This window comes from Megachile rotundata, chromosome 4, assembly GCF_050947335.1.
Source record: "Megachile rotundata isolate GNS110a chromosome 4, iyMegRotu1, whole genome shotgun sequence".
NCBI lineage: Eukaryota > Metazoa > Arthropoda > Insecta > Hymenoptera > Megachilidae > Megachile > Megachile rotundata.
This window is the reverse complement of record NC_134986.1, coordinates 15,910,693-15,924,672: the sequence shown is the minus strand read 5'-3', so window position 1 is coordinate 15,924,672 and position 13,980 is coordinate 15,910,693. Positions and strand designations below refer to the sequence as shown.

Below are 13,980 nucleotides of genomic sequence, written 5' to 3'. Positions count from 1 at the left end.
TTGGTACTATTTTACCAAATGGCTGAATGTAATTGGCGAACAATCAACCGGTGAAAACATGCTTGTTGATACTTGCATTTTGTCGTCGGGAGAGAATAAGTATTACAATTTAAATATTGTTCTTTAACAATTTTCCTCAAACGATACGAAATATTTATATGTATATATTAATATTTTTTTTATTGAGTAAGGGGAAGGGGTACAGACAGAAACATTTACGATCCTGAAACACTGCGGGAGGGAAAAACAGATCACGTAGAGTAGGCGAAGAGAGTTGCGTTCCGTCGATATCACGCGCGGGTCAGCTGTACTTTGTGCTGCGAACTTAGATAACCTCTTGCGTGTGTTCCAACCTCCCCTCTACTTTCTTCGACCACCCGGAGTTCATATAACATCAAAATCGAACGATTCCAGTATTCATTACGAGTCGTCCAGTGCATCAGTGAATTTTCGCTCGCATAAGTCGCGCACAATTCGTCGCTCGAGTGTTTCTAACCTGCAAGTCGACCACCTACCAATCGAACCTCTGTCAGCGTGATCTACAGTCTAACAGGAAGAGGTCGTTGCTACTACGTGATCGTTTTATCGCGGGCAATTTGAATGTTTCTATCCAATCTGTCAGCACACGGAGGAATGCAAAAGGACTGTCGAGACTGTTTAGGTATCCGATACCGTATTAACTCCCTGGACCAAACGTGGAAGTGGTTGCATCAAACGATCGCCCTGCACGATTACCTGATCTCCATCACCGCCAGTCAAACCAACTACTTGAGAAAATCCTGCCAGTAGGGCCGCTATCTGCAGACGAAAATATTAACCTTAACCAAGGCTGTGTCTGGTCACCTTAAGTAGAGCTTTTCAATACACCTGGCAGGGTTCAGTAAAGACTGATTTCACGAATCGACCGCATTGTGTCCAGGGAGTGCGGTTTTTCATATCGGTACCGGACATTTCATCGTTTCACTAACTACCGCAAGAGGGGGAAGTGGTAAAAAGGAGGGAGATTACAAGTTACACGTGCATCAGTAAGAAAGAATGTCGCTGATCAATAGATTCATGATCGTGGTTAAACGAGGAGCTGGGTACAATTTGCATCACACTTGTAAATACTCAAGTTTCAATGACAAGCAAGACGACCCGAACGATTTGATCACTAAGTCAGTATTCATATCACAATCCACGGATGTGTTCAGAAATTTAGCGTTAGAAGATTGGTTCTACAGAAATTATAATTTTACGAATCATCATGTGTTGCTACTTTGGCGCAACGATCCCTGCATAGTAATCGGGCGTCATCAGAACCCATGGATCGAGCATAATGTTCAGATTGCGGAGAAACGTGGTATAGTTGTGGCTAGACGGAACAGCGGTGGTGGTACCGTCTACCATGACACTGGTAACCTAAACTTGTCCTTTTTTACACCGCGGGAACGGTACAACCGGAAGTACAATTTGGGCATCATTACTAGAGCTCTGTACCGCGAATGGGGCGTAAAGGCTGACATTAACAAACGCGAAGACATCGTTGTCGAAGGAGAATATAAAGTATCCTTTGATGTAATGTATACAATTATATATTTCTCTGTTTCTATAGGGTGTTCCAAAATTCTAAGGATCACATTGCTTTGCGGTGTTAGATTTGACCAGATAGGAAGAAATATGGAACAAAAGTGCATTATTTTTTATTCTATAACAAAAACCGAACGCTTTGTTGTTACATTTGAAATGTTCAATGATAAGCCGCAATTTATCTTAATAGTCGGGAACGCGTTCACATACTGATAAATCTTCGATAGCCTTGACATTTCTGTTTTGCTACATGTGTACAATGGTGCATTCTGAAACTATTGTTGTATATTGTTTTCACTAAGATTATTTCACATTTTTAAATTTGTTTTTTGTATCAACGTGAAAAGGTAAAATAGTAGACGAAAAAAAATTGAACTAGTGGGTTTTGAACCCTGGTTCGTTGCGTTATAAATCAGTCACGTTGTTCCTACACTATGCACAATTATTCCGTGTAGCGTTACAATAAATTACATTTACAGATCAAATAACCTGGAAACTTTCAATGAAAGATATTTTCTGTATTTTTTTAATTCCGTTAAAATTAATAATTCAAAGTAAAAAATACAAGTCAATTTCTTTTTTGCATCCTGCGATAACAGAAATGTTATTAACATGTCAGAAGATTTTTTTTTGTTAATTTCAGTACAACATAATTAATATAAATTATGTAGGAGAGAAAAGAACGAGTAATTGGAACAACCCCTTATTTAAGAACCACGCAAAGTGCGAGGCGAAAATAAAAAAATTTAGCTGTGTTTCCTTAACTGTTTTGAAATGCAGATATCTGGCACTGCAGCAAAATTAGGACGGCCGAACGCGTATCATCACTGCACGCTGTTGGTCGATGTAAACAAAACCGCTTTAAGCTTAGCGCTCGAGAAGAAAGAGGTAAATTTTTGTCGTCTTATTATCACATTTTGCGTACAAAGTCTGCGGAACAGCTCTGTTATCGATGCACGTCTCGAAATAAATATCGTCTTAAGTAGTTGATAAAACGGAGCCGCAAACGCATTCTTTTTTCCAACTAATTTTAGATTATCACTGATTTTTTTTAACATTTTAACGTCTGCTTTATGATCGCCTTTATATTACAACTATACAATCATACATACACATACATACAATCCATACATGTACAATCAAACATACACTTATGTGATACAATTAATACTTTTTTATTAGATATACAAAAAGAGATGTAAAACCGCAAAGGTCAATTTTGCACGATACAGTATTAAAATATAAAAGAAGTAGAAAATATAAATATGTTTATTTTACAGAATGGCATAGAAACGAACGCTACAGCGTCCATCCGTTCTCCGATAAAAAATTTGATAGAAGTAAATTCCCATGTACAAATGGACAAGTTGATTAAAGCGGTCGGCTGGGAATTTCTTCGTACAAAGGCACTTGTTTTAGAGGACGGTGGACAGAATCTCATACAACGTCAGAAAGGATTTCAATACATTAATCCTACCGAAGATTGGTTCCCAGGTACGTAACACCGTATGAGAATAAATCAGCTTCTAACCCTTTTGATATTAAATGCATAGTGCGGCGCAGCCTTTCTTTGATCATGAATTAATGCAGGGAGCCTCTCATCAGTTTTTCACGATTTTGGGGGAAATCTTCGTCATGAACAACTATGGAAGACTTATGGACAATTAATGGGAGCGGTAGAATATTTTTTGCAGTGACTCAGGTTTAGAACTTTTAAGAGTTTTAAGGTTAGGTGCTTGATTTAGGAATTTGGTGCTTGGAAATTTTAGAATGTGGAATTGTAGAAATTTAGGAGTCTAGGAATCTAGGAATTTAGGAATATAGAAATGTGGAAACCTAATAATTTAAGGTATAGAAACCTAGGGACCTTGGGATCTAACAATTTAGGGATCTAGGAATTTGGGAATTTGGTAATGTAGGAATTTAGGGATTTGGGCATTTAGAAATTTAAGAATCTAGTGATCTAGTAATCTAGGAATCTAGAAGTCTAGGAACCTTAGAACCTAGGAACCTTGGAATCTAGGAACCTTGGAATTTAGGAACCTTGCAATCTAGGAACCTTGCAATCTAGAAACCTTGGAATCTAGGAACCTTGGAATTTAGGAACCTTGCAATCTAGGAACCTTGGAATCTAGGAACCTTGGAATTTAGGAACCTTGCAAGCTAGGAACCTTGGAATTTAGGAACCTTGGAATCTAGAAACCTTGCATTCTAGGAACCTTGCATTCTAGGAACCTTGGAATTTAGGAACCTTGGAATCTAGGAACCTTGGAATCTAGGAACCTTGGAATTTAGAAACCTTGCAAGCTAGGAACCTTGGAATTTAGGAACCTTGGAATCTAGAAACCTTGGAATCTAGAAACCTTGCATTCTAGGAACCTTGCAACCTAGGAAGCTTGGAATCTAGGAACCTTGGAATCTAGGAACCTTGGAATCTAGAAACATTGGAATCTAGAAACCTTGGAATAAAGGAACGTAGGAACTTAGCCATTTAGGAATCCATCAATTTAGGAATCTAGAAATCTAAGACTCTAAAAATTCAATAACTTGGAAATTTAGAAATGAGGAAATTACCAACTTCATAATCTTCCAAAATCAAAAATAAACGATGAAATGCTCCCTACATTCATGATCAGTATCCCCCTGCACCAGGACCATGTGTACTCCCATAAAGATATTTATAATACCAAGAGGGTTGTAGCGATAACAAAATAACTTGATATAATTAACGAGCGTATGTTGCAGGACTCGACGAATTAGTAAACGAATTTAGATCCTGGGAATGGAATTATGGTAAAACGCCAAAATTCACGGTAACGCGTGTTCTCGATGTGCCTTTACGCGACAGTAAAGTCCATCGGTTCACTTTAACGTTGGACATACAGAGTGGTATCATCGAAGAGATCAAAATGAGACTTCCAGCCGATCTGGTATCGAAGGATTTCAGTCAAGAGGCAAGCGTGATAACTAATCTACGCGGCACCAGATACGATCACGAAGTAATGGAAAATATAATATCCGCGATCGGTTGCAAGACTGTTACATTAAGTACGAGCCAAAATGTAGATAAAAGTAATATGATTGCTACGCAATGATTAAAACCACCAAACAATCACAATGATTGCGCTTAAATTTAACGCAATGACAAAGTCACCTTATTGTATAATAGCTATGCAAATAGTGTAGACTTGTGTCGTGTATAGTCTCTTTTTGTTTTGTTGTTTTTTTATTAAAGACTTATGTTTATTATCACTGTGTATGCATGTAATATATATATACATATATATTGTAACATAAACGATACAACAAATGTATTTTAGACCATGTATATCGTATTTTTGTATTTTTACACTGTTGACGTATGTGTATGATTTTTATAAACTGTTATTGTTAATAAATTTTATTAATGAACGTGTTCACTAACTGCTCTGCTTTATCGTTGATTAATTAACTAAATTTATTTTTGTTGCTTATCGATTACTGGTCGATGACCTCCCACTTGTTAATTCGACCATTGGCGTAATTATGCAGGAACTTGGCCATTCAAAAGTATAAATGTTTTCGCACTTCTTAAGTCATTCTGCATTCATTTCTGCATTTATGAATTCTTTAATTTTTTAATTTGCAAACTCCTACATTTTTCAACCTTTGTATTCATTGTGACTTCCAAATTTCCAATTCTTATCTACAATTTTCAATTTGTACATTTCCAAATAAATTGTGCAACACGTATATTTTCATATCTCCAAATTTCTAAATTCTTAAAGCAAATGTGCAAATTTTCCAATCAGTAGCTGAATATTCTGAACCCTCAAAATTCCTCCGCTTTACAAACTAAATCCGTGACAGTTTACCAAAGGTACATTTTAATTACTCCAATGGTCGAGAGCAATTACGCAAAAGTACAAAAGATGACGCATGAAAAATACAAAAGAAGAGAAAAAAGTCAATTGAAATTTGAAAGTCGAATGAATTATCCAACGATACGTGTGTACTTTGTCCCAGATACGCTGCAGCGACAATAAGTTACCTCTATCTATATCCGGTCGCATTGTCATTGAAATTGGAAGCTGTTGACGGATAACGATAAAAGTTTGGCCGCAACATCACTTCCCCGTAGGGTGGCGGTGGAGTGTCTGGACGCGATTCCATCCAACTCCAACTGGATTCCCTTTCGATGTAGTCGTGTAAGTACCAATCGAACAAACGCGACACTCTCTGCTCGCGAAACGAGAATCTTCTGTTGCATCGAAACGCTCCGGACAACCAAACGTAGCAACCGAACATTCCGCACGCAACGCCGGTTATAAAACCGATCAGAAGTAGCCAGTAGGATGAGAAGTGCTTCCCATAAGCGTCACTGTGTATCTCCTGACCGTTGTTCTCGCAGATCGATGGAGTATTAGTATCCAAATTCGGATGCTTCATTTGAGTAGATCGATTACTCGGTGATTGAAAACGGTTTGACGGTCGATTACTCGGCTTGGGGTGCAGCTGTTGGGGTGCTATAATCATCTTCTCGAACATCTTTGGCTTGTCTGCACCGCATATTCGTTTGAATTGGATGTTTCGTTTTTCTAGGTCCACTTGGAGGTCGAACATCGGCTTGTTGCAGGACCAGGGGTTTCTGAAATGGAGTTTTAGGAGTTTATGAGTTTGTTGAGAAGGGCTGGAGGGATTTGGGATGAAAGGGGTGGTGAGAGATTGGGAGAGTGGAATTTTGGAATTTGGAATTTGGAATCTTGGGAATTTGGAATCTTGGGAATTTGGAATCTTGGGAATTTGGAATCTAGGGAATTTGGAATCTTGGGAATTTGGAATCTAGGGAATTTGGAATCTTGGGAATTTGGAATCTTGGGAATTTGGAATCTTGGGAAGTTGGAATCTTGGGAATTTGGAATTTTGGGAATTTGGAATTTTGGGGATTTGGAATTTGGGGAATTTGGAATTTTAGGAATTTGGAATCTTGGGAATTTGGAACTTGGGGAATTTGGAATTTGGGGAAAATGGAATCTAGGGAATTTGGAATTTTGGGAAATTGGAATTTAGGGAGATTGGAATCTGGGGAATTTGGAATCTGGGGAAATTGGAATTTAGAGAAATTGGAATTTGGGGAAATTGGAATTTGGGGAAATTGGAATTTTGGGAAATTGGAATCTGGGGAATTTGGAATCTGGGGAATTTGGAACCCTTACAATTTTGAAATTTTAGAAATTAAGAAATTTATAAATTTGGTACCTCTGAAATTTGGAACTTTAGGAATTTCTGACTCACAAACTTTGAAACCTTGAAATTCAAAACTTTGTAACTCTACAATTACCTATAATTATAAAAACCGTGAGACTCTCTAATTGTAAGACTTCACAATTTCACAATCAGAATAAAATATATAATAACAAAATACTGTGTACTTATCAATAATCTAGATAAATGTTGCATATTAATTTCAGGTGTCAGATTTACCCTTCTAACGATATCTTCTTCAAACGCTGCAACGGCTGCAGCACCATGCTACTCATCTGAATCATCAAATTATACGACAGATCAAGTCGACGAATGTTTGCGAGTCCATTGAACGTATTCTGAGGTAACTCACTGATGCGACAGCCGTTCAAACTGAGTTCCTGAATTCGGATTATTTATACGTTATTAAACAAAATATCTTTTCTGATACCAATAAATAACAATTGTATTAATTATTACCATTAACGTAGGTGAATACAATATTGGCACATTCGAATTGAAATTATTATGCGCTAACTTTAACGTAGCTAAATTGGGACTCTGCAGGAAGACATCAGGTAAAATGAAGTAAAGATGATTGTTCGATAAATCTAACACGGTTAAGTTTGTTAACCCCTCGAAAGCGTTAATACGAATCTCCGTAATTGAATTCCGTGAAAGATTTAGGTATAACAGATTTACGTATCCTGCGTCCTAGAACAATTTTAAAGTTACGTGACTGTGGCTGAACATGCACAGTTCTGGCATTGACGTTATTAGGAATCTTTGTTTATAGATTAGGCAATTTTTATTTGAACATTTTCACTCTTTATGTGGATGTGGTTTGTTACTATCGATAATAATCAAAGTGGGTGATGAACGATTAAGGGTGCGAAATATTTGCTAAATACCCTTATTTCTGACTTACACCGGTGAATGTCGACATTCACCAGATTTTAGTCTTTCACGGTAACGTATATGTATAAAGCATATGATCAATGTATACCACGATCAATGTATATCACGATCAATGTATATAAAGCATATGATCAATGTATACCACGATCAATGTACACAAAGCATATGATCAATGTGGACCATGATTAATGTATATAAAGCATATGATCAATGTATACCACGATCAATGTATTGTATAAAGCATATGATCAATGTATATCACGATCAATGTATATAAAGCATATGATCAATGTATACCACGATCAATGTATTGTATAAAGCATATGATCAATGTATATCACGATCAATGTATATAAAGCATATGATCAATGTATTGTATAAAGCATATGATCAATGTATACCACGATCAATGTATTGTATAAAGCATATGATCAATGTATATCACGATCAATGTATATAAAGCATATGATCAATGTATACCACGATCAATGTATTGTATAAAGCATATGATCAATGTATACCACGATCAATGTATTGTATAAAGCATATGATCAATGTATACCACGATCAATGTATTGTATAAAGCATATGATCAATGTATATCACGATCAATGTATATAAAGCATATGATCAATGTATATTACGATCAATGTACACAAAGCATATGATCAATGTGGACCATGATTAATGTATATAAAGCATATGATCAATGTATACCATGATCAATGTATTGTATAAAGCATATGATCAATGTATTGTATAAAGCATATGATCAATGTATACCACGATCAATGTATTGTATAAAGCATATGATCAATGTATATCACGATCAATGTATATAAAGCATATGATCAATGTATACCACGATCAATGTATTGTATAAAGCATATGATCAATGTATACCACGATCAATGTATTGTATAAAGCATATGATCAATGTATACCACGATCAATGTATTGTATAAAGCATATGATCAATGTATATCACGATCAATGTATATAAAGCATATGATCAATGTATACCACGATCAATGTACATAAAGCATATGATCAATGAGGACCACGCCAGATACAAGCTGTGACCAAAGCAAAGGGTGGACAAGATACTGCCATGCTTTAATAATGATACGTACAATAGTATCATGGTAGCTAATAAATTATCACAATTTGAACAGACCGTAATTTTACCAAAACCGTGAAAAATGCTAAAAATTTGTAGCGTAATTAAAAGTCGTCCAACCCAAAGTCGTTTTGGAGGGGGTCCCAATTACGTCATTGCCATTCGAGAACAAAAACAAACGTACCATCAATTCGTAATCGCCTAATAACGATATGACATTATCCGACAAATCCAAAGCCAGCACGTCGGTGGGTGCACCTGTGTCTATGCTGTAAAGATGGCGGCTCGTGCAAGAAGCGCGCTGCAACCCGTACCAAGTGTCACACACGCAGAACGAAGAACACTGTTGCGGGGCTTCTGTTGAGACTACGCTTCCCGCGAGAATCGAAACGAGCGAAACAGCTAAACTAGCAACGGTGTCACCGACCATCTTCAAGATTTTCGCGAGGTTTCTTCTAATTTGTATATTACAACCACTAAAAATGAATGAGTAGCAATTTCACTCGTGATATGGCCGTTGCGTTTCCGTGTATGGCTCATGATCACTCAACTAACGTAATCTTATCGCAACACACCTGTGTGTGTAATGTGATGTGTCAACCATTGGGTACGTCATCGGATAAATTTCGATCATGGCGTTTTACTATTTTATCTTTTTTTCGAAGAGTGTAGCTTAAATTAGAATTTGCTTAAATTAGAGTTTGCTAAATTAGAGTTCCTTTCTTAAATTAGAATTCTCAAGTAATTTGTAACGAGCCACGATTTAGTATACATCATTATTTTAACTGTTTATAGCAACACTTCAGAAGTGCCCATACCGGTGTTCATTATACTCGCATGAGACATTATCTCAGAAACGGTTATTCCTACGAAATAAACCTATAGAGCCTTTCTTGTAGAGAATTTCCTCAGCTACAAATTCTGTAATAACTATTTTTATCGTAAAATTGATAGATAACAAGATATCCGCGAATAACCCTTAATCAAATATTAAGCATCGTGGCTAAATTCGCATGTGGACCTTGATCGCATTTCGAAAAGGTCCACAGAAAATAGCTTGTTATTCCAGAGATTGGTCACAGTGTTTAATTTCCTTGGACTAGATAGGCCTTCCAAAGTAGCTTAAAATAAAACCAGAAAAACAGGACGATTTGTCAGGAAATGTCTCATCCCTTTCAATATCCAGGTGTGTTTATCGACGACAATTCTGAGCGGTAAACAGGATTTTTCCTTAAAAGGAAACTACAATCGGGGATTAGATATTATTTGTCAGTCTTTCCGATTCTTTCAATGTGACTGACACGCCTTGCTGGCAACAATAGAATGTCATAAACACAGGGTGATCCTTTAGGAAATAAGTTTACCACAGACCCAATGACCGCGATAAATATCGAAGGAACTGTTAATAGACAACAGGAACTTATATCGGTTGAGGGGACAAATAAACTGCCATACATTTATACATACTTTATTCGATAACCAGAAAAACAAAAAAATATAAATTATCTGCTTGGTTCGCACAACACGGCGATTACTTTTCTGAATACAATACGGTGTTTTGCTACCACGCAGCCTTATTATTGCATGATGTACTTTCTGAATATGCAATGGAATAATCACGGGGAAATAATAAAAGGTTTTTGTAAAAGAAAAATTCTTTATTCACTTAATATTCCTGCATAGAAAGTGTTCCCACAAGAATTTGAAACGTGTGCTGCGTTAAGCAGCTATGCTAATGCGATGAAGATGACTAACACGTTACACTGACAACAAGAAATTACAATTATAATTTACAATGCATATGAACGGGGCATAAAGGGAGCTCTTTGTCATTGCCGGACGATGGGCTTTTGTTCTGGGTGGGCTCATTAGGTCTATGGCAATATAGGTTTATGGCAATGTAGGGGGAGTGGGTATGAGGAGTGGGGTTTTGGGGATTTGAGGAGTTGGGAGGCGGGAAGTTGGGAAATTTAGATTTGAAAGTTTGGGTAAGGAATTTAGGAAGACTGAAGGTTTGGAAATTTGGGTATTTGGAAGTTGGGGATTTAGAAGTTGGGAATTTAGCAAGTTGGGGGTTTGGAAATTTGGGGGTGTGGAAATTGGGGATTTAGAGAGTTGGGAATATGGAAATTTGGGGGTTTGGTAATTTGGAGATTTGGAAATTGGGGATTTAGAGAGTTGGGGAATTGGAAATTTGGGGGCTTGAAAATTGGGGATTTAGAGAGCTGGGAATATGGAAATTTGGGGGTTTGGTAATTTGGAGATTTGGAAATTGGGGATTTAGAAGTTGGGAATTTAGCAAGTTGGGGGTTTGGAAATTTGGGGGTGTGGAAATTGGGGATTTAGAAAGTTGGGAATATGGAAATTTGGGGATTTGGAAATTTTGGGGTTTGGAAATTGGGGATTTAGAAAGTTGGGGATTTAGAGAGTTGGGGAATTGGAAATTTGGGGTTTGGAAATTTTGGGGTTTGGAAATTGGGGATTTAGAAGTTGGGGATTTAGGAAGTTGGGGATTTGGAAATTTGGGGGTTTGGAAATTGGGGATTTAGAAAGTTGGGAATATGGAAATTTGGGGATCTGGAAATTTGGAGATTTGGAAATTGGGGATTTAGAAGTTGGGGATTTAGAGAGTTGGGGAATTGGAAATTTGGGGGCTTGAAAATTGGGGATTTAGAGAGTTGGGAATATGGAAATTTGGGGGCTTGAAAATTGGGGATTTAGAGAGTTGGAAATATGGAAATTTGGGGGTTTGGTAATTTGGAGATTTGGAAATTGGGGATTTAGAGAGTTGGGGAATTGGAAATTTGGGGGCTTGAAAATTGGGGATTTAGAGAGCTGGAGAATTGCAGATTTGGGGGTTTGGAAATTGGGGATTTAGAAAGTTGGGAATATGGAAATTTGATAACATGGAAATTGGAAGATTTGGAAATTTAGTATTTGGAAACTTAAGAACATATGAACTTTGAGATTGAAAACTTAACAACATGGAAATTCAGTGACACAAATTCCTAAGTACTCCAAACATAACTTATGTTTCCACAGCTCCAGAAATCCTGTAACTTAAAATTCAAGTCATCCTACCATGTATTAACTAGAAATCAGCTAATACAATTATCCAGAAATACAATTATACAGAAATTTGAACTTGAAATTAATTGAAAACTTAATTTTTATTTCACTCAGCTTGAAAAAACTCTATCACTCTATTTTATGATCGGATCCTAGCTACGCCAATGGTACTCGCTACAATGATCGTAACGGAGTAGCCGGTGACAATTAAACTCACTAGCCCTTGGCACCTCTTCGAGGGGTAGGATCGAGCTAAACAGCGTATCGTTTATTGCGCAACATCCACGGAAATAAATCTAGGATAGGCTGCTGAGAATGCGTGGACCGTTGCCTTCTATTCGGCCTTAACATCCCTCCCCGCTCTGCCCCTTTGCATCTTCCGGCCATTTTCATTGCTCGTCCTCTGCGCCGCCATGACAAGCATACGGTATGCCGCTGCAACTGCCTCACCTTCCTCGACACCGCCTCCGATCGATTTGTCGTTGTAACTCTGTTTTCCAGCCGAGCCGGCATCTCGTTGTCTCTGACCTCTCGGGAATCACTTCAAAATGGACGTGCGATCACGGTCATGCACCGGTTTCCCGAAACCTATTACGCACCGGCTGAGAAAATGTATCTCGACCGATGCAGACTATCCACTCCGTCGTATTTCGTCACTGGCGCCCTCAGCTGACGAACAACTAACTCTATTATTTTTTTCCGCCCAAACTGCTCGTTGATCGAACAATTTTTCCTCGAACGCGAAATATGGGACGAAAATACGCCGGTCGATTTTTTGTCGTCCCTCCACGACAGTCTGAGGACTTGTTTTTATAATCTACTTTATTTATGCAAGCTCGAACTTATTTATCAAATAAAATACAGTTTACTCGTCGGTGCAGCGATTTGGAAATAACTTCGAAGGTGAGGTGGTTTGGAAAACATTCTCCGAAACATCGCGCGAAGATATTTCACTCGGCGCGTGTCGTCACCGACCTTCTCAGCTGACGTAAAATGGCCGCGTTCTACTGACAGCTGAACTACAACCACGTATTTCTCTGCTAAAACGCGTCGCACGAGCACGAAACAAACTGTCAATCGTTTTCTGCAGAGATCACTGACGGTCCGTGTGGAAATTTTCGAGAAATCAAGAGTATTTCATGGGAACGATGTTACAGTATGGTGTTCGGTCGGCAGTGGGAGAGTCTCCCCGAGCGACGCCTCTTTGACCTGAGCTTCGTGCGTATCGGCAGACTGATCACTCGCTCGGATTTCGTCATAGCCGTACTCAGCTGATGACAAAATGACCGTCTCGCGTATTTAACTGCCAGCTGATTACTAAAATTTCACCGGTAAATACTGCGACGACAACGGTATTTCGACTAATTTTTATATTGTCGCTCGATGGAACAAAGAGAACACGTGTGGGTGCTCGTGTGGCGCGTTTATAATCAGAGTATTTCGCGAGATGCGAAAGAGGAACGACAGAAGGGACGCCGAGTACAGCCATATGCAGTGGCAGATTAACGCACTCGCAGGCCCCTCATACGTTCAAATAAAAATATAAAATTTAAAACAAAACACCATTTTTTGAAATTCTGAGACTTTCATAAATTTTGTCAAATTTAAAATTTTTTAATCTTGGAGACTTGAATATTCTTTTGATGTTAGGTTCAGAATTTTCTGACTTTCTGACTTGAGACTTCTGAACTTCAAACGGGACTTTGAGACTACGTCGAGGTGTTTTGAAAGTTCGAGGCTCCGATTTTGAAACTGACTTAGACTTCCGTATACCGAGGTTTCGAAAAGGACTTTCCAATTTTGAAACCGAGAAAAGATTTTAGAAATTGAGACTACAAGACTACAGAACTTAAGGACTACAAGATTTGAATTTTGACTTCAAGAACTAAGACTTGAAAATTTTCGAGCCTGATAAAAATTTTGGGTCAATAATCATAGCAGTAGGCCCTCATAAAATCAATGAAACCCAAAAAGTTAGCCATGCCCAAAATAAAAAAATTTTGAAAGTAAAAGAAAAGAGTAAGATGAGAGAAGGAAAAGTTGTGGCGAAGTAAAAATTTGCGTGGCACCCCGGTGAGGTA

The 13,980-nt window shown here is 37.9% G+C and overlaps 2 protein-coding genes and 1 long non-coding RNA gene across 4 annotated transcripts; 2 read left to right on the top strand and 1 right to left on the bottom strand.

The window, feature by feature from the left end:
* Positions 1 to 784: 784 nt before the first annotated feature.
* Lipt1 (Lipoyltransferase 1) lies at positions 785 to 4,992 on the top strand. 2 transcript variants are annotated; one of them, XM_003703997.3, is made up of 4 exons: positions 785 to 1,545; positions 2,350 to 2,457; positions 2,850 to 3,063; positions 4,315 to 4,992. In XM_003703997.3, exons 1-4 carry the CDS (start codon positions 1,036 to 1,038, stop codon positions 4,662 to 4,664), a joined length of 1,182 nt encoding a protein of 393 aa, XP_003704045.1. In that variant the 5' UTR covers positions 785 to 1,035; the 3' UTR covers positions 4,665 to 4,992. The 2 variants fall into 2 exon arrangements, with proteins under 2 accessions (XP_003704045.1, XP_012142231.1); XM_012286841.2 differs by having other exon boundaries at positions 785 to 1,557.
* LOC100876618 (uncharacterized) lies at positions 4,777 to 13,447 on the bottom strand. Its single transcript, XM_003703951.3, has 4 exons — positions 9,015 to 13,447; positions 7,273 to 7,506; positions 7,033 to 7,193; positions 4,777 to 6,196 (listed from the first exon to the last, which is right to left on the bottom strand). Exons 1-4 carry the CDS (start codon positions 9,258 to 9,260, stop codon positions 5,602 to 5,604), a joined length of 1,236 nt encoding a protein of 411 aa, XP_003703999.2. The 5' UTR covers positions 9,261 to 13,447; the 3' UTR covers positions 4,777 to 5,601.
* LOC143264245 (uncharacterized) lies at positions 6,272 to 7,305 on the top strand. Its single transcript, XR_013037819.1, has 2 exons — positions 6,272 to 6,922; positions 7,020 to 7,305. It is a non-coding gene; the product is annotated as an uncharacterized LOC143264245 (long non-coding RNA).
* Positions 13,448 to 13,980: the final 533 nt, after the last annotated feature.